This window comes from Ciconia boyciana, chromosome 6, assembly GCF_034638445.1.
Source record: "Ciconia boyciana chromosome 6, ASM3463844v1, whole genome shotgun sequence".
NCBI classification, from domain to species: domain Eukaryota; kingdom Metazoa; phylum Chordata; class Aves; order Ciconiiformes; family Ciconiidae; genus Ciconia; species Ciconia boyciana.
In genome coordinates, this window is record NC_132939.1 from 58,554,969 (window position 1) to 58,576,625 (window position 21,657).

Genomic DNA, 21,657 nt, shown 5'->3' on the forward strand with positions numbered 1-21,657 from the left:
AATTAGAAATAATAAGTATGAAGATATGAACCTGGAGTTAGCCAGTTCGTTTAGACATATAATCATCATTCTCCCCGCCACACCCCACACTCCCCCTTCTTTTTTATTTTGGAGACATTTTATCTTTAGCTGTTGAAGACAACTTGGAAAGCAAAGGCTATGACATTACTCCTGGATCCACCAGTCATCTGCTTGGTATCCCATTCTGATTAAGTACGTGCACTGCCAACTCGAAGGCTTTAATTTTCATGTTTTGCTTAGTGTTTGGTTGGAGAAGAAGTAGGAATAATTGGCTGTAATAATGGACTGTTCATGCCTGCAAAGTAAAATGAACACATTCATGGGCTCACTTCCTTCTGCTGTTGGTGCAGACTGCTTTATTCAAACTGATTTGCAGTGGAAGCTTATCTCTAGTTTCTGGCTGTGAGAGGAAAAGTAAATAAGCCTAAGCAATTAGAGTAATGTTCATGCAGGTGCAAAGAGCCTGCACAAAGCTCTATTTACTCTTGCCTTCAAGCCCCTTTAATCATCATTGCAGAGCTTAAGTTGTACACGAGGCTTTTGTGTGGTGTATTTCCCACATAGAGTATTTGACTGCTTCTATTTCACTATAGAAATCCTCAGCCCTAGAGACATATCTGGTACCAAAATAGCTCTGAGCATCTTCTCAGTCCTTGATGGAATGAGCCACTTCAGTAATGAGTGGGCAAGCTGTAGAGTCTCCAAGGTCATTCAAAGGTTTATAGTACTGCTTAGCAGCACACTAAAAAATAATAATAATTCTGATCTGTGTAATTCTACAAACAATAGATAAAGGTGGCAAATGTAAAATGATGGGAATCAAAGACTTCTGAAAAACATCAGCACTGTCTTGGTAATTATCTGCACATCTAATGATGTGTAAAGCCCTATGGAAACCAATATACTACTGGGATTGCCTTTTCTGTAATTTAACAGTTTGTATAATTCTTTTTTCTTTGGTAATGAAATCTCCTTTTGTTTGCTTGCCCCACCGCTACTTTAAAATTGAGCAGTTAAAACTGTATGGCAAGGATTTCCCAAAAAAAGCTTTATTCATGTTACTGAAATTCACAGTAACTGCTTATTTCTTTCTCTTGTGGTGCATCCTAAAATACCAAAGCACAAAGTGAGTGATTTATCTATTTAGGTTTATGTTAGTGGTGGCCTGAGGGGATAATTTCAGGCAGAAATCCTATAATATTTTCTGCAGCAAAGCTCTTGCTTTAAGGGCAGAAAAATCCCAAGGCTATTGAACTGATGCTTCTGTTCTCTGGTAAACTACAACAAAAGAGCAATTTTAGCCCATTTATTAAGAAAAGCTTTAACTATAAGCAAATATTTGAGCAATGTGTATTTTATTTTTGGATGAAGTATGTGTAAAATTGACCGAGTCATAGATTTTAGGGTTTAAAGATAATGTTACATCAGCTAATATAATCTCATCTATAAGTCAGTTCATTGAATTCCAGTCTTGCACTAAGACCAATAATATGAGTTGGCTGAGGAACAGCTATAATGTATGCAAATTTAGTTGTACCTCCTGTCAGAATATTCCCCGGGTTCTTGTGTTTATTTCTTTTTTCTTTGGGTTCTTTGTTTCTTTGTTTGTTCCCCCCCCCCCCCCCCCAATGTATGATTTCAGACACAGAACTTAAAGGTAGCTGAAAATTTTGCATATTTATCATCATCCCTGGTCAGTTACCAGACTTTGCCCCCATCTGCTACCACATCTCTCATCAGTTTTATTCTCCTGTGAAAGTCTCTGCATATCTGTTTTTCTGTTGGTGTCTTGTCCTCCCAGGCTGACAGGATAACACAATTTTTTCTCCCAGCCAGGATATTACAGGGAGGAGAGGGGAGAAGACTGTTAGAAAGGGAGCTGGAGCCACCATCAAGCCAGTCTTTTTATTCACCCTTTCCCTTTGGGAATTGGAGACCAGTCTCATATCTGAGTGGCAAAACTGGCCCAAGCATCTCACTGAGGTAGGTCAAATTGGGATTTTGGAAGAACTGTAGATGATGGGGTAGAAACAGGCAAGGAGGTTTTCAGCGGGGATCCATACAAGAGTCTCGGGTTCCTACCCTCGTTCCCCCATTCCTCTGGAGCACAGGACTTCATCTCTCCTCACCACCATGTAGTTGACAACCCCTACCATTTCCCACAAGAACCATCCTGGTCTCCCTCCTTCCTTTACAAACTCCTGGGAGAGGAAAAGGAAGATGGAGGAGGTGAAGGCCAGGGCCTATGTGAGGGAAGAGACATAAAGGCCAGGAAGAGGAGGAGAAAGGAGGCTATGGAGAGTGCTGTCGAGTAAGCCTTTCTGATCCTGGTACTACAAGGAGCAGCAGGGACATTATGGCTGCTTGAGAGACGTATTGACTACTGTCCCACGTCCTACCCAGATCATGCCATAAATGTGTGCCCTCCATGTCCCCTTCTGTTTCCTGTGCTTGTGCCCCCCTCCTAAGTCAGCAAACTTCAAACCTTTTCTAGACAGCAGGACTTCAGGATTGCTAATTTTGCAGTCAGTGGTACTAATTTCCAGTCATTTTGATGATTCTTTTTAATGTGTGCATTTTCCTTTTCCTTCTTATTTCAGTAGTACATATATGTAACTTCCTTCTGTTCCCTGTGGAGAACATATCTGGCACCTTCTCTTTAAGTCAGCTTTAACTTAACTTCTTGTTTGTATGTTGTGCAATCATTTTTTTCAATGACTTTTGTGTCTACCCTTCCAACCTATCCAATTCCAAACCCACCCAAATCTATCCCAAATCTATCACCCCACAAGCCCATTCTGTCCTCCTTTTTCTTGGGGAAAAGGTACATCATACGCTTGAAAGCCATGTGTATCTCAGACACATTTCTGTTGTAATTCTAGCTGTTCTTCACTGAACTAACTGTCATTGTGTGCTGCAAATTCACTAATTCTGCTTCTATGGGTAGAGATACTCTGCATTGTCTGAGTTGCTGTATGTACATGACAGCAGAATATATATATATACTTATGGGTATAGCTGAATGTAACAAAATCCAGGTGTAAGGACACCAGTAGGAGCACCTCACTGGTAGCTGGTTCTACATTCAGGCCATAAGTAATATCTGAATCATTCAATACTTGCTTGAAGAGATAGAGAAGGCATCTGCTACAGGGAGTGAAGGATGGTAAATACTGGCCTAAGTCATGAGCCTTTTTGGTAGAGCCTTAGTTGGTCTGTACTCAATGGATTCATGTATTTTCCCAGTTACATGTTCATGTTAATCTCACAACTGAAATATAAGATTTACTTGCCCTTTATTTTGGCTTTTGTACAAATATGTTTAAATTATCCTCTTTTTCACAGTGCAAATGTAAGGTGTTTTTTCAATTATCATGTGGAAATTAATAATGTAGACAGCTAGCTGCTTACTCTTGAATTGTTTGACTTTTACACTTGTTAAAAAAATCAAAAATTATATATTAAATCCATCAGCTACTGTTGAAAAACAAATTTGAAGTTGTGGGGTTGGCAAATGCAAGAAACTGTCCTTTTCCATCTTGGACATTTTTCATTCTTCATTATGGCAAAGCAGGTGTCTGAGTTTCAGCCTTAAACCTAGAAGATTGCTGCAAGCATACCGCCAGTGACTTATGAGTAACCACTATTATGCTTAAGAAAAGGGTGAAGGTTTTGTATATAACACACTTAACTGAGGCTTAAGTGCAGCACTGCCTAGTTAAAAATTACTGAGTAAGTTGTAATTCTTCTTTGTGAGCATACAGCAGCTGGAGAGGTCTTCTTTGGGAAGGAAATCTGATGGACACAGGGAAAGGTGGAAGATGCCTGGGAGAAATAAGCCTGGAGTCCATGGAGGTGATAGGACAACCACACATGGGAACTGATGTGTGAGGCTGTGGTTCTTCAGATCCAGTTAAGCACTTTGCCATTGAACACCCACACTTTGAAATATCAGGAAGTGCTTTGAAAACTAACGTCTCCATAAGACATATCCCTTCTCTGGAATGCATTCTGTAGCCCCTGTTTATAGGAAAAATGCTCCTGAAGTCACACACAGGATAGTAGAAGTCTCATACTGGATTTAAGTGAAATAACAGTAAAATCCCAAAGAAGTGCAAATTAATTGGAAAGAGTTTAATTGGGATCACCAGTTTATTGGGATATCTCCCAAGGAACTGATTTAATCTAATGAGAATGGATGGCAATATCTGCTGATTAACTGGAAGAGTGTTAGCGTATGTTGAGCTTAATGGGGAGGGCGCCGGCAAGTTTTAAAGTGTGTTCAAGGTTTTTCCTAGCTCAGAAGGGTAAGGTCTGCTTTTGTGTTACTATTGTCAGAAGAGATTTTATTTAGGAATGAATCTCATCCAGACTGTTTTGCATACAAACTCTTCCTTCCACCAGCAGATTCCCCAACTGTGATATAATAAGGGAAATATATATTTTTGAAAAGTCAGACCATCTGTCTTCCTACAATAAATATAATTAGAGATAGCTATAAGGTACCTTAGCTGAGAGAGGAAAAGCAATTCTGCTGTCGATGGACACAGCAGACAAGACAGGAATGACAGCTGCTTGTGATATTTTAACAGCTACGTTCCTAGACTTTCTACTCTGTCTGCCTCAGCTGGGTGCTAAAAAATATTCCTACTCTGATCACTTCAGGAACTTATTATTATATTTAGCTAATATACTTAGCTTTACAGAATTGTTAAAACTCCAGCTAGATAATGTACAAAATTTTGCCTTCAAAGTTCCTTTAAGTGCCATGTCCAAGATGTATCTCCAGTCCTTCTTCCTTGTACTGACTTTTCATATTCTTTTCCTGTGAAACAATCTGTGTTCCTCTAAAATTCTTGGTATCCCAATTTAATATAATTCAGAATTTCTTATGCAGGGTATGCTGTAATAAGCTATGCCTTAATATCTATCGATGTTACCCTTTGGTTATCCTTAATTGCTTGTATAAAGTCACTTAGGTTAAGAGCTTTTACTTCGAGTTTAAAAACTCTCTCCTGGTACAACAATGTCCTGCTGAGAAGGTTTTGATTTAAGACCTCCCTCTGTTTAACTTGGCTCATGCTTAAATATTTGTACTGCTGAATTTTAATTCTTTGTACTGTACCCAGGGATTCAGGGCAGAAAAGTTTGAGTGCAATTACTCAATCATTTGAGTAATACAAATGATTGATACAGCCTCTATCAAAGTTGCCAAACTTGCTAATCTCTATATTTGCAATGTTAATGTTTTCTATAAAATTGTCAGTTAACTTGTCTATTATGGTATTAAATAATCCTGGCTGCCAGAGCCAAGCTGTGCAGAAGTCAGCTACACAGTTATTAAACACATTAAAGTAGAAGATATCAACAAAGAGTATTTTCCCTTCCCCCTGGCACCTTTCATTCGGTGCAGGTGTTTGACTGTATTTCAGGAGTTCTAGTAGAAAATCCATGAAAACAGGTTATTCTCCAGGGTCCTGTTTTACTCTAAAGACAACAGTTTATACCACCATTCTGCTCCTTCTTCATTTCTGCTGTCAATTCCTGTTGCTTCTTTCCACTTCACAATCCATTGCACTCTTCCTGTGTGAGACAAGACCTCCCACTGACAAACTGGTCATGGAGAAACCATTCCTCTTTTCTCTCTAGCCATCTTTTTCCAACCACCAGCCTGCTCCCATTAAGGCTGTCAATCATCTGAAGACTTATTCGATTCAACCCCCCCGTCCGAACTCAAAGTTTTCTTCCCTGTCAGTGATATCCTACTCTCCCAGACCACTGTAAACATGATTTCTTTACTTTTGTACCCACACCATCCTCTCTAGGACAATAGCTAGTCCTATTCTGTAACTAGGCACCCACTGAGGCCACTTTTCTTGTGCACCTCATGCTCTAGCTTCAGCTTTCTTCTACACAGGTGACCTTATGCATTACCAGGACAAATATACAGCATACATTTCTAATCTAGGGCGAATGTGAAAATACAGTGTTTCCTACTCCATAAGAAGTGGTGTAACTTTTAAGGATTTACAGACTTTTTGAGCCTATACAAACAAACTGTACTGTCAAAAAAAAAACCAAACCAAAACAACAAAAAGCAACAACCCCCTGCCAAGAGCCCCCCAACCCACTATTTTCTGCAGCAGCTATATGCCAATAAAAGCATTTCATACTCCAGAAGGAGAGGTGTGGGGTGGAGCTTTGTGTTTTGAATAGAAAATCATGGATCTCATCAAAAGGAAGTATTCATCCAATTACTGAGTAATTTTCAACATGAAAAAGCTGCAGCTAAGAGTTGACTTTGGTACCTATATCTGTCCCCCAGAGTTTTGCTATTGAATTCTATGGATGCAAGGTTATGCTTAAAAATAACTATTGCATTTATACTATGAAACCTACATTGATGCTATTAAACCTGATCTTGCCACTCTTCCTCTTCAGGCGAAGACTTGCTTGAAACTCACTTAATAGTGTAATGGCACAAATAGAAAGTCCTAAGAAAGTCAATCATTTAAAAGACAGAGTCAGGAATCTTGGTCTCTCTCAATTGCATTAGCAAATTTTGACATCATGAGCAAAAACTTCCCATCCTGCAGTATCAGAAATCTCTGCAGAATTACTTAGGGCACCTGTTGTTGATGCAGGAGGAGGGAACAAAGTCTGAGTGGGATGAGAAAAGATGCATGGATCCACTGCATGATCTGCAGATCCACTGCAAACTCATCACACAGCATGGGACTACAGCAATTCTCTTCAAAACCCAATATGCTGCTACAAAGGTGAGCTGGCTTTAGTGTGTTTGGCAGGAGGATTGCAAGCAAAGATGAGAGCAGGTGGAGAGGCTCAGAAAATTTGTAAGAGGATCTTTGTAGAAATGACCTTCCTCTGAGGCTTTCTCCAACAGTTGAGACCTTAGGAGAGGATGATCTAAGCCCTCAGAGTTCATCAGATTTTGATTTAAAAACACACAGGCTTTAAGCTACAGAGACACCCTTCAGGTTGTGCAAAGCCTTTGTTCACTTCAGGTTAAATCTGATCTCCCCTTTATAATGAATCAAAGCTTTTATAACCCTCAGGCCTTGGTAAAGGAACTGTTTTGTTTTAAAAAGCACTGTTGGAACAACAGGAACAGCTAAGCCAGGAAAGCAAAATATGAGATTTTGTAGCCTGCTAAACAGAATGATATTTAGGCATGCTACTTGTACAGTCATCTATACAAGACCATATCCTCTCACCCCAACATACTACCAAACAGTTATTGATGTTGAACTTAGATCATGCCCAGAATATGAGTATAATGTTTAGATAATGTATGTAAAAAGAAAACCATCTGAAACTCTCATCATAAACGCCCTAGCACTGGGTAGCTATCTGCTAATTCTGCAGTGTTCCTGGCTTAATAGAGCACAGTAAATATGAAAACTGTATTTAGAAAAGGAAGTATGCTTCAGGCCCTTGAGGAAAACTCTGCATACTTAAGTCATGATTCTTGACTTGCTTTTAATAGTTGTTTTGCTATACTTCCCAGTTTGATACATTGTTTTCAAGAAAATAAAATTTAATGGCACAACTTTTTAATGGATTGGGCTATCTTTTTTTCTGCTCTACTTAAATTTTTGAAGTCTTTGGTCTTTTTTTCTCTTTAAGGATCATCTTAAGTGTATAACTCTTTTATAGAAGAAACATAGATGTCCAGGGTGAACATAGGAAGGGATTCATAGCTTTGAATGACAGAATATTATTGCAGTCACAGGAGCCTGGTATTTATCTGTTATACCTTAACCTCATCTCACCATCTAGAAGTAAAGGACTGGATAAAGCTGCTTGTCTAGTCTCTACTCAGTAGAAGAGATCTGTCCAGGTATTTATGCCCGTGTGCTTAGACACCTGTTTTAAGATGATGCAGTCACGCTGTGGGGGTGTTTCTATCTCTTACTCGACTAGAGAGGAGCCCGGGGACCAGCTGAGCCCTTATATTTAGTCAGTAAGCTAAAAGTAGGTGACATGAAGCACACATTTTATCTTATGTTCTGACTAGTGCTTCTTTGTATTAACTTTGTTGAAAATCTAGTAGGTGGCTGAGAGTGAAGCTCTTAGGAAAAAATAATGAGAACTCTACTTCACTGCTCATTGCATTTCCATTTTTTATATAATGACATATTCTTTTTCTGTCAATCTTCTGGAAATTCTCCATGGTTATCAGATCTCCTAGTAATACATATTAAAACCTCAAATGCATGTTTGAGATGGTAATTTCAAAATGCGAAATGTGAAATCTGAAACTCTGTTTATAAAGAGTTATTAAGTTAAAACCATGCAATTTTAGTTATCTGTGTTTACTGTCATCCTCAGTTACTGTCAAAATACAAAACATTTTGTTATCTCGTGATCTTATTTTCCTGACCACAAAAACCTCAGTGACTTCTCCTCCATTACAGTACTAAAGCCAATCCACACTCCACCATGCCTAGTAGGTAAAATACCAGTCATTGTTTAAATTTCTTCTAGATATATGAACTTCAGCTGTGTTATTATACCTAATATCTTACGAATTATTTTCTTGTATCTTTCTTCTTCCTTTATCTATTCTCTAAATTTCAGGGCTTGTAATTGGTATTGACTGCTATCAGTTCTTTTTTCCACTTTCTACGTGTACAGTTTCCATTTTACGTAGCAATTTTTACTTCTTCTCTTAAGGTTTTTTAATCATAGCTTTCTTCTCTTTTATTCCTAAATGTGAGATTTGTTTTTAGCAAAACAATGTGAATGGCAATTGATAAGTGTTTAAAATCTTTTCTCCCAGATGGTTTGGCTCAAAGTAATTATCAGTTTTGCAAGATTCACTCTTTTTTGCACTAAATACATGTATCACTGGTTTGGATTTTATTCTGTGTACAGATATCAAATCTAATAAATTCATGATCTCTTACCCTTAAGCTACAACTCATTTTAGTTCAAAGATGAGTCCCTGTATTTATCATAATGAAGGCAAAGAGAGAATTCCTTCATGTTTAATGCAGCATTTTCATAATCAGGAAATTGTCATTACAATTTTTTTAACCACTTCTAAAGAGCTCTGTACTGGCTGTATGTGACCATCAGCATAGGTCATTAAAGGTAAAGATGACAACATTTTTTTCTCCTGTGTGCTACAAATAGCTGTTTATAGAGATATTGCACAACTTGTTGCAGTGTGGTGGTCTGCAGCAGGCACAGACCAGGATGTGATCTGCCTCTGCCTTCTATTAATAATTCAAGAATATTCAAAACTACTATTTTAGAGTTGCCAGGCACAATACAGAGTGCCATTCCCAAGCTCTGCAATCCACTTGATCTATCCCAAACAAGCTGATTTAACCATTTTAGTTGCACAAGTCTTTTCCATGAGCTTCAGTTATAGTCTGGCACTAATGCACGTGCATTGCTTCCAGTTCTTCCAGTTTATTACTAGATTCTTAGCGCTGGCATATAGGCAGCTAGAGAGTGTCTTTTCATACCCCTTGGTGACTGGATTGGTTTTATCCTTGACACCTTGATTTTATGGCAAATGAGAATATTTTTTCCTTTCAATCCCTTTTTTGTTATTTAGGTTGATGCCTGGCTGGTATAGCTCACCACTTCCACAGACAGTATTTTCCTATTTGCTTTAGCAGAGTACAGCTAAGCCAAACAGCTTCTTTGCCTCATAGCAAATGGATCAGGACTCCACAGAGCCCAAATCCACCACCTAAAGCCACATGCCTAGTTAGCAACTCTCTTCCTGGGCATCCTGCTTTCTATCTTGTTTTACTTGTAAGAGAGGATTGCTCTGTGACCAGGAATTATATGGATGGCTCCTGTCTTTCAGGAGTCTACCAAGCACTCTTGTTTTGGAGACAACAAAGCTAGCTGGCATTAGCCCCTGTGGGAAAATTATGATCCATGATCCTTTAGCACTCTCTTCCAAAAGGGCTTCTGGCCTGTATTTCTTCTTCCTCATGGAATATATGATACTTTTTGTCTTTTATCTCTGGCTATTTACCCAGAAGACAAATTCCTGGAAGTTGAGCAACGGAAAGCTGGGCAAGACCATGTAGTGAGGGTTTATCAAAATCTCATTGCAGCAGATAAAGCCAATTACGTGTGTCACCATGGAGTAAAATAAACCTTGTTCAAATGAATTTTGTCCCTGTGATGTTATATTTACTGAGCTCCTGTGTCACTGTAACCGGGAACCCTGAGATGTAGATACATCAATATAACAGTATGAAAATTCACAGAGGAGAAGAGCAGGTACTGGGGAGGCATCTAACAGGGAGATAATTCTCCAGTCACCCTGGGAAGGGAAGAGCAGACAGCTGCTTTCCTTGGCGCAGAGCGTCGCACAGGGCTGTCGGCATCTCTCCTGCCTACAGACTATTTCCCTCCCCATTGCACTCTAGGAAGAAACATGTAGCTGGGGAAAAAAAAAAAAGGAGTGATTAAACAGAGACATTCAGCCTGAGGAGAAAAAGTTCTGCTTTGTGCGACCTGCTGGCAGTATCCAGTACAGGAGTCTTTCCTCCTCGTGGGCTGGGCTTGTCCCAGGACTCCAGCCAAGGACAGAGGGATCGCCACTCCTGGGGTGGCTCCAGGGGAGGGTTTTGCTCGCTCATCTTCCTCCTCATGTCAACCCCAGAAAGCCAGACGGCTTGAGCTTTACTTGTGGGAAATGTTAGTGCAGCAGGTTGACACAGCCAGATTTTGCACTCCCTGCATTTTCTTACTAGGCTGTTTCTGGAGATGTAACAAAACTGAATTCCTCATTGAGACACCTCTCATTGGCATCTTGAGTTGGGTATTGAAAGGCTGCACCCTATTAGAAGGAATTAAATCTATCTTATCAAGAATAATAGATAACTTAGACATCTCTGATAGCCTTTAATCTGCTTTCCTGGCATCTTGTATAGAAATTACAGTTTTACTTTATTTGATGTCGTTTGTCTATGAACACACTGCATTCTTTGATATCTCTCCGTATCCACACTAGAAATTTGAAAGAAAAATTGCTAAAATATTTAAACAGGTAAGTATAGAAATTTGAAGGAAACCTTAAAGTATCAGGTAATTTGAGATAAAAACTTCCCGATGTATTGTACTGTATTCTCTTCAATCAGTCCCACAACACAGAAAACTAGATTTTGTGACAAAACAGAATCTGCTACTACTTTAACATCACCCAATATTGGAACAAACTTCATTGAGCTTACTACAGCTGGTGCATAAAGATCCATTCAGTAAATTGTGCTTTAAAAACTGCATTGAGAGACTTGGGCTAATTTTATTAGAGGTTTTAATTCTGATTCTCTGTCTAGTAGTTGGGTAACTGTAAAAGAACTATTTATTAATTTAAAGCTCATACAGCTGATTGATGCATGCTAATGCATTTTAGATTTAATAATCACATCTTCCTTAATTGAATTGTATTTGCTCAGACAGAGCATATAATTAAATCAAGTCTTTTCTAATCCTTCTCATGCCAGATTATTCTATGGTACATTGGGGAAGAATAGTCAAAAGTATGAATTTAGTTAATTTAAGCTCATTGAAAAAAATCTGTAGTCACATTGTGAATGTTTGGGATATTCATCATTTTCCAAAATAAGAGATGTATTTTTCCATACATATCTTCTGCGATAATTAAGCAGCGTATAGAGGCAGCAAGACTGAAAATATGGCTAGGAAGGAAACAGTTTTAAGAAAATCCAGCAGATTTATACAGCAGATAGTGAAATCCACATAATAGATGACCAGCAAGCTATTTCAGACAATTGCTCTCAAACACCTTTATGGAGAAGGAGAGGGTACCATTGCTCAGGAATGTTCACTTGGTTCTACCTGTTCCTTACTATTTTCTCTGATGATGCAGAATTAAACAAAGCTATCAGAGAGAAGACACAGAAAACAAAGCCAAGACATAGCTAAGAAATCACAGAAGAGAAGAATAAGAAAATACTTTACTGAGACACTGATGTGCTTGTGTATGCCTGGTCAGTTGTTTCCAAGATGCAAGTCCAGCACCAAGGGTATTCCAAGACATAAAGGATTAAAAAAACTGTTTTTTATGAAAGGGAAAGCTTATTTAGGGTTGGGGATGGATTTCAGGAAGACAAACCAGGGAAAAGACAAAACTAGAAAGGAATTTGTCAGGAAAGAGATTTATCTGTCAGCTGAAATTGTTATAATCCACTTTGCCCCTCTACTAAAAGAGTTGCAAGAGGAGGAGGGTAGAGTTTAGGCATATAGAGGTTTGTTTTTTTAACACTTTTCTCTGAATGCTGTGGACCTTTTGATAGAAGAAAAATACAGGAATATAATTCTTAGTGGGATGTTCAAGCTTGACATTTTCTTCTTTTTATGATAGATCAGAGGAACTGGATATATGGATGTGCTACCAATGTATCTTCTGTGTCCATAACACTTTAAAAGGTTTATTCTGCAAAACAGAGCTATGGAAATAAGCAGCATCTTTTTCTCTGATAAACGATGTATTGCCTCAAGTCTAAATTACTGACCTGATCTAATTTGTCTATCAGAGTTAAATTATAGAATTTATCCTTTTTAATAAACAACACTGATTGCTGATTAAAAAACGACCTGCAGCAGAATCTGATTTCTTTTCTTGATTTCCAAACAGTATAATGTTATTGAAGATAACATTGTAGGGCTATAGTGTTTTGTCTGAGGATTTTGATCTCATGAGATCATATAGATCTCATGATCTATAGCATGTCACTTGAAGAATGATTTTCTCTTAATATCATATTTAACCTTGTACTAGCAAAGGTCTTATAAAGATTTGTTTCCTTGACTACCCCATGTCACGGGCTTGAAATGTAATTCCATAGCTGTAAAAGAAAAAAAAATCAGCACTGGTGTATAATTAATAACGTACCACAGAAAGAAATCTGGTTAGCAAAGTGCTGTCAAGGTGCTGCTTCTGAAATAAAGGCATGCTTTTCTTTGCAAGTGATTTGTAAAACATAAGCAGGATGATTATTTGTCTTCCCAGTGCAAAAAGTACTAGTGTTGGTCTTTAATGTCTCTTCAAGGAGGCAAGCATGTCCTCATGACTGAGGTCTATAGGAGTATTGCCTTCTTGAGCAGAGTATGTCAGCTCATATGACTTATCACTGACAGCTGTAGGGGTTCACTCCTTAATTGAAATAAGGCCAACCTACATGGCACACACTGTGTGAAAGGACATTATAATAAAAACTGCCTACATCTGCACCTCCTGCTAAAGGTGGTCTGGTCACAGCGTCATCTGAAAATATTCCTGAGGTTTTCAGTTCAATGAACACCCTTTGTCTTACATGGACTCAGGGTAAAGGCACCTGTCATCTCTTAGCCAGCTCTTTTGGAACAGAAATCTGAGCAGCAAATTTAAGTTATAAACAGGGATACTTTACCTAAATTCAATGAGTGCAAACAAACCTGGCCCTAGGCTGAGGAAGGGTCCTGTCATTCCTGGCCTGGGTTCTGCTTACATATACTCTTTGGTATAAAATACGGATGAACAGAGTATCACTGCACATGCTGATTGCTCCTCTAAGCATGAATTAGATGGCTGCTCATCTTTTTCAAGTGCTCAGGACTTTACTCCAGGCACTAGATATCTTCTGTGGCAAAAAGCTTCTAACTGTTTCTAAGTTTATAACTGTTTTATCCTGCTCACTTAGGACCAGTTCTTTAGGAAACCAGGAGCACTGAGGATTTGCTGTTTATAATTGAACAGAATCAGTTCGTTGCCACTGACAGCAGGACCAACTTGTTGGAAGCCAGAGGGATGGGTTTACTTGCCACCAACTTCCTTGGTCTCCTAGCATTGCAAATATGCTTGAAAAAAAGATCTTACCTATCAGCTTATTAAAAGCCTTTCTAAGCTGGCTAGTCAACTTCACAGCCTGTACTCTTTCTGTTAGCAATTTGGCTGAAGTTGACAAAATGTGCTTGTAGTCTTTCAATGTACCTATCATCTCCCACATTTCACATCAGTGGCATGCCTTGCCAGAGTAGAGCCCTGCTGGATAATAAAATGCTAAATAAATTGTAGCTGGAGGGAAAAGAGAGGGTGCTGATTGATGCTTATTCCCTAAAGTCAATGTAGTAGTATCTTCTGAGGCTGTGTTAGTGACAGTAGGTTGAAAAAAGAAATGTTTGTTTCTGGAGAAAAAAAGAAAAAGAAGAAAGTACAAGATTACATCTCTAGTAAGCAAAGAGGACTCTGCTGGAGGTACGGGCCACTTGTGATAATAAAATTTACCAAAGATCTTCTGATGTTGATGATCCTACACACCTGTAGTACTGTTCTGTGAGCATAAGGGATGAAATTAGAACAAGACAATATACGAATCAGTCTTTCTCCATCCCTCTTTTCATTTTCTCTCCAGAAAAGTAATTGTCTTCTTATCTCAATTAATTCCACATTCCCTCCTGTACAGACAAAATGACATGGTTTTGAGTCCTGTAGCCGCTATACCATTTCCAAAAAGTAATTTTCTTTATTTAGAAATAAAATAGATTGTAGAAACAGATGACAGAAACCCCTTGGACCTGGACTAAGTGGACCAATACTTGTATATGCTTTTTTTCCCCCCCTTCTTCATTTTTGGTTTTTTTTTTAAACTGTGATAAAGCCTGTCTGCCATTTTCTATCTATTTTTTAAACAGGAGATAAGTAACTGGCATCGTAAATTAGATCTAAGAGAACCTAGGAAGTCCTTTGATCTTTTTTGTAGGCAGTGGATTTAGATAAAGAAAACCTAGAAGTTATTTGGAAATTTGCCCCTTGCTTCTTGATGACCTTGGCCAAGACACTTCACTCTTCTGTGCCTTGTTTTCCACATTTATGGATGACTCCAGCTTTTGTGAAGGACTTTGAAATGAGAAGTGCCTGCTACATGACACCTTTTTAGGCTTATTCTTACTTGTTCTTGCTTTTCCATTCTTTGTGGTGAATTGGCAGATAATCACAAAGGGCCAAGGCATTTACAAGGAAGGCACAGGTCAAAGATACCCACATCCCAGGATTATTTCTATTCCTTTCAGCTACTTTAAAAACAACAGCTTTTTCTTTTCCCAGCTGGTCAAGATGGTAGCCCCAGGGCGTGTTCTGAGAGACAGAGGCCAAACCATGGAGATCAGGATGAAGGAAATGATCAAAAACCTCAGGTATCAGAAATGCATACCGGTGTCCAAGAGATAAGACATGTGCTGACAAGGAAAGAGCTCTGGAGGTCTCTCATCATGCAACAGAGAGGATGCTGGAGTGAGAATTGTCCATCGTCGCTTTACAGCTTCCTTAGGCTGTTGGTACTTGTGGAAAACATCCTTCTAAGAGGGAGAGACAGAGCAGAAGCTTTCCCATGGCTTTGGAAAAAAGGAAAGTAGTTTCCAGAACAGTCTCTCATGATGTCATATTAATCTACAGCAATTAGGAAGAGGCTGGATTGCCTTACGAGTCTCTTGGGAAGAAGGATCACCCTGCCAGCCACATAAAAATGGGATAACAATGGGAAAGGAGAGGGAGAAAGGACTATGCAGAGGGAGAAAGGACTGAGGATGTCTGAAAGCCCGTGTGCACTTCTGTGTTCTTGCAATGCAGAGTCATGTTCCCAACTTACCCAGGAGGATTCATTTATTTGACTGCAAAACTGATGGATCTACTCAGTCTAAGCCTGTGTGTTAATGCGTGTGGGTTTAAAAGGCTGGTCTTATTGCCTATTTGACAATATTTTTTTACCTGGGAAATGAGTGTGAAAAGAGCGAGAGATGGAACTCTTTAGTACAAAATGCCTGTAAGCATAAAAAGATGAAACCTAAAGGCCTCTTAGAAATGCGTTTTTTCAACTGCTATTTTTATAAATGCCTTGTTTCTGTATCATTTATGGTCATTTCCTTCCTTAGAAATGTTGTTTTGCAGTTGTTTTAGTCCACAAAACATGGACCTTCTCTGGCTTCTGTCTTAACTAACCAACCAGTATAAATTTCTCTTGAAATTCACAGCTGTCTTCACTGAATATGAGCAAATGAGCCTGTCAGGTTGAGCTGACTCTAAACTTTTCTTGTCTTTGGGATGCAAATCCTTTTAAGTATATTTAGGTCATCTCTATTTGATTTTCAGGGGACATACAGTGGGGGGGGGAAGCAAGTTGTTCTTCATAAAGGAAAGAAAATGAAAAAGATGTGCTTTAAATCACTCCATTCAAAGTCACTGTCAAAGTCATCATCCTCCATGCAGAAACCTAAACATTCTGGGCTTCTGCTTTCCTTAGGTTTGTTTCAGAAATGTGCTTTTTCTCCATTGCCTTCATCTTTCACTTATGATTTAAACCATATTGGGGGGTGACTGTTAGCTGACATGGGAGACAGGTGCAATCTAGTGACTGATTTAAATTCCAAAGCCAAAGAACGGGGCTCACTCTGGTAGTTAGATGCTTTTAATGTCTCACTAAAATTGTTCATCCAATTCCTCACCACTTTCCATATTGTTTACCTTCCTGGCCTGGACACCCAGCAAGCTGCTTCATTTAAAATAACATGCCCCTGACACAAAGTCTCAGAGCACCACTTAAAATTGCTCAACTCATAGTTAATTCATCTTCGGATTTCCCCAGCTGGAGATGCTTGGGTATATATTATGGCCAGCAGACTGGAAAGCCCCAGATATTCAAGAGCTGGATAAATAACTCTTAATAACGTAGGGCATAAAGTATTTGATGTACCTCTTAGTCCTCCTCCAGCTCATAGGCAGAGGAAGAAACAGGATAAAAATCAGTGCAGTGCTCAGACAGTGCAGCGTTTCAGACCTGATTGTCCTTAACACAAATCCCTCTTATATAATAATTTCTTCCAACTTTATGGCTGAGTCACACCCCCTAGCCTGCCTTAATGTAAATGAAAAATCAGGAATTAATGTGATGTAACAGTTTTCATCTTGACAGATGATAAAATGTGTAACGCACTGTGTGCACAGGGATGATGCTGGCTTTGCAGAGGGGGGAACCAAAGCCCCAGTGGCAGGGGCTGTACTGGGGAGCCTTGCAGAGCTGGTGCCCAGCATCTCCTACACCACAGAGCATAGGAGTCCAGTCACGTCCCTGATGTCTGACAGCATTCAGTATTGCTTATGCTGCCGAAAGGTCCTGAACCAGCACTGAGAGAGAAGAAAGCAATTTGCTTCCTTAAAAATAGCAACCAAACCCAACAGGACTGGGGAATGACACTTTGAAGGACTAGAGGTTTCGGTTTGGCAGCAGTCTTGTGAGAGATGGGTTGGCAGACCAAGGGGTATGTGTGAGTAAGGGTTTATGAAGCGGGTGCATTGATTTATCTGCTGGTTCCCCTGGTCATCAGAAGGTTCTGTTCCTTACCACAGGGCTTCCTTGTCCACCTCCAATGCTGCCTGTGTATTTTTATATTAGATGCAGATAGCATGCATTTTAGACTGAGCAGAAGTTTACACTCTGGCCTCTTGAAGGACCGCATGAGAAGTGAGCTTATACCATCGAGCAGTCTGTCTGTCAAACTGTTACTTTCTAGTTACAAAAGACCTATTTTAGGGTGTTTCTGGAGCATATGGTCTCGTGAGCTCTTTGCAGCTGGATTTCTGAGATCAGGTTTTTCAAGAACATTCAAAATGCAGATGAGGGAGGAGAAATGAGTGCGATTTTCATTAGCAGTTAGATTTATTAAGCAGCTATTATTAGGTATCTAACAGTTATTCCCAAATGTAGACACCATTAAAAATCTGGCTTATGGCTTTAAAGGTAAAATTACAGAACCAACTGCAACCAAAAGCCTTAAAACTTCAGAAGCTTTTTAAAATACATTGCTCAGTTCCAGTGAGGATTGCATGTGGCATACAGTTGTATTGAGATCATATAAAGGATTTCTTAACATGTGGTTGGGATGACTTGCATAATCTACTTATAACCACCGTTTGTGAGCAGCAAGACCATGGCAGAGCATCCTTGGGAAACTCAGACTAATGCCAGGGAAAGTGAAGACTACTGGTGACAACTGGAACTAGATATTATAAGAAGTTCTTTAATTGAACAGCCTTATAATGGAATCACTGTGCAAAATTTAAGGACTGTGCTTAGTCTTTTCCCACATATTAATGGAAAAAAAAATTATAAAGCTTAATTATTTAAGAAGACAGCCTGTATATTCCCCTGCTTCACCAGTGCTTACAAGACCAAACAAATCTTTTCCAGTTAAAGCCCCCGCCTGTGGTAAGAACAGGAGTTTTATGAGTAGTGACAGCAGAATTTTAGTTCTGTGCTACATATGTCTCTACAGTGTCATATGTTTAGTCTTGCCCAGTTTAATACAGCAAACTCCACTGATTTCAGGATTGCATTTTTAGCTCTTAGCCAACACACACACTATGGTTTATATTTTATATTTTTATTTTGAGTTCTGATGTGATAGAGGTTCCAGTTGGATACCATTTGCTGTGATCAGAAGTGTGCTTTCAAATATTTTTAAATATTTTATAGATTAACACTCAAAAGGAAGCAGAGCCTAAAAGAAAAATAACTGCTACTTCAGCTTCTTTTCTGTGACTGCTGATGAATTAATGATTATTTTTTACATCCCTTATACCAATAGCAGGCATGAAAGGCTTTACCATTCAGAATACCCAAAACATTAGAAGAGGGAAGCCAAGGCAGAGTCCTAGATTAGTGGTGACGAGCTGGGGCCAGTCACTGGGAGAGGGGGAGTTGTGGGTGGCCTGTAAGGGCAAGGAGAAAGGGGTCTCCTGGGAGCATCCCAGGTCACCTGCAGGCAGGGGGAGCAAGGGACCACTGCCCTGGGGGTCTTCTTTTCCCTACTTGTTGCATTTGGACACATTAAATAGTCAAAACTTGTGTAAGAATCTGAGTGTGTATATGTGTGTGTGTGTATACATATATATGTGTGTCTATAGAGGGATGGGGTAGGGGACAGAGGGAGAAAGTAAACACATGATTTATATATTTGGATTTGTATAAAGGTAGAGAAATCAAAGGCTCTTGATTCTGGAATGACAAACTGACTAAATTAGGCAAAAAAAAATAAACACAGCTGTTCCTCCTAAGAAGGAAAGGGAGTGAAAGGTGTCCAAGAGCCCAGTCCACCACAAGCTGTTGATTACCCAGACCAGCTGTTATTTAATCCAACTTTCTCTGAAGTATTGAGGGTTTTAGGAGTGCCCTCTAAATCAAATGGTTTGGCTTATCTAAATCAAATATGGTACTGTTTTCCCCATCTTTTTGTTTTCAATAGAGTTTCCATTTGACATTTGTTTGGGTTTGTTTTGTGTCTTCAGTTTCAGTGTTTCAGAAGGGAAAGCATTCTGGAGTTAAGTGGTATACAGAGCCTGGTTGATCTTCTTCAAGCTTCTAAAGCTACCTTCAATGACTGTCATTTTAGTGGGATAAAGACAGGTACAGTGCTCCATGGAACCAGTCTTCCTTCTTTCTGTGCTGTGCCCTGAAATCATTGCTCAAAGTTTGAAGTGGATGCTGAAACATCAGTTTAAAAATTCTTTGCTTTGATCTGAAATACCTGATAAAAAAGCATGGATTTTCTGGAGTCCTTCTTTCTATGTTTCTAATCTTTTTATTTCATTTACTAGTCAGAATGCCTCTACTTTATTTATCTTTTGTAGCGCATATGTAATAAATATTAGGCCACAGATGAAGACAAAATCCCAAAGTGATTTGGGTAAAGGAAAAAGAACGTAACAAAAGAAGAATGAAGAAAAAAACCCAGTACCATGAGATCAAATGTTATTTATGCTTGTACAGGGTTTATACATATATTTATGAACAAACATCAGCTATAACCCAGCTGTAACTTTGCCCTGTTGTTAGCCAGTTACAAAAACATCAGTACTCTATTCAATGTCAGCTGTTTAAACAGACTCCTGAGATAAGAATGATGACATTTTCAAAAATTTGTTTCCCATTTCTTAGTAAAGGCTGGTGTCTCTCCAGTATGTGCCATAGTCCCTATTTATTCTCAAAGCACAATGATCTGTTCCACTCATTCCAAGGTGCTCACCCATGCAAATGTTACATATGAGACTTGTGTAAAATGTAGGCTTATCCTAGCATCCTTACAGCTGTACGTCAGGATTCTGCCTGGACCTATAAACTGTGTGTTTATGTGTGTGCACTCTGCTTGCCAGGGTCAGGTTGGGTATGGGGCTGGGCAGAAGCAGAGCAGGGAACAACTGACCATGCTAAGCCGGGAGAGCAGGAAGCAGCTCAGGCTGTGCTCATGACCTAAAGATCTTAGGAAGTTCAGAACTGTTGTTCTTTCCTCTTTAAGTACTATCCCCACTTTTCTCTGTAAATTTTCTCCTGACAGTGAGTATGATGTCCCAGCAGCATTAGCAATGAGCCAGGGCACTAAAGGCATTGCCATTTCTTTTTAACATCAAAATATTTTGAATTAATGGTGCTGTGTCTTGTAATATTAGTCCTAGATGTGGAGCCTATAAATGATGCAGTGATTTCCTCACTCAGTTACTAATTGGCCTGTGACAGTGACATTGACATTGAAGTTGCAGTCACATGCAGATCGGAAATTAATACACTGAGATTGATAGTTATGACAGCATATAGAAGTCAGACCATCCAAGCTCTATTAAATCACTTAATAAAAGCTGAGTGAAAGTATCTAAGAAGCATGAGAAAACGTTGGATTACCTTATTTAAATTTGTTACTTAATGAAAACATAAATATTTAAAACCCATGAAGTTATTAACTAAATTAACCAGAATTATTTTAAAGGTACAGTTTACTCAGGCAGATCATCAGCCAATACAATCTCCATTTAAATTGATGGGGCTATGCTGTCATACACAGCTTGAGCTCTAGATCATGATGCTGATAAAGTCATGTCTTTTTTAAGCATACTGCATTTGGAGCATGAGGGTTTTTTTGTGACAGCTACATATACGTTTGTCCTATGACTTAAGAACCATAAAAAACATTTAATATAAAAAAAAAAGTTCACTTATGATAACTTACCATTCTATAAAGTTTATCCTCCAGATCCTGATTAATTCTTTGTAAGGCTAGGTAATTGTTTTGTATCCTAAAACAAAGATGATATCATGTAATTGAATGCATTGTTTTTCATGTTGTTTTTTACCTGTAATTTTCACATCAGTACAAAACCGTGACTTGCACTACTTGAAATCTGTTTTCTTATCACTCCTGTTGCCAGTCAGTGGTTACCTTTGAAATGTAATTACCACCTACTTCCTAAGCAAAACTTCTTTGTCCTGTTTGCTTACTATATTTAGCAGCAAATTCCATCAGGACGTGAAAATATGTTTGCCGTTCTGCACTTGTGTGCACACATGCATCGCAGCATGGGAACTTGCACAAAGAGATTGTTGCTTTACATCAGGCTCAGGAACGGTATGTTAGAGAGGAAGCTTGAGCTGTATGCATAGAAAGCACAGAAAAAGATTTATGGAGCTCTCTTAATAAGGAGAATTGCAGCAGAAATCTAATGACTGTAGCAAAAGCAACACGCGGGCATCACCACATGACTTAGAAGAGAATATTCCTTCTTTTGACAGAAGTTCAAGGAATTGCCTATTCTCAAGA

At 39.0% G+C, this 21,657-nt stretch overlaps 1 protein-coding gene across 5 annotated transcripts in view; it reads right to left on the reverse strand.

Moving 5' to 3' along the window:
* BEGAIN (brain enriched guanylate kinase associated) overlaps positions 1 to 21,657 on the reverse strand; it is a 119,438-nt gene that overhangs the window by 33,283 nt on the left and 64,498 nt on the right. For all 5 annotated transcript variants that reach the window (XM_072864515.1, XM_072864514.1, XM_072864513.1 and 2 more), the window contains one exon: positions 21,070 to 21,136. In XM_072864515.1, the coding sequence (XP_072720616.1) occupies positions 21,070 to 21,136 (67 nt within the window). The remainder of the gene's footprint in view (positions 1 to 21,069; positions 21,137 to 21,657) is intronic.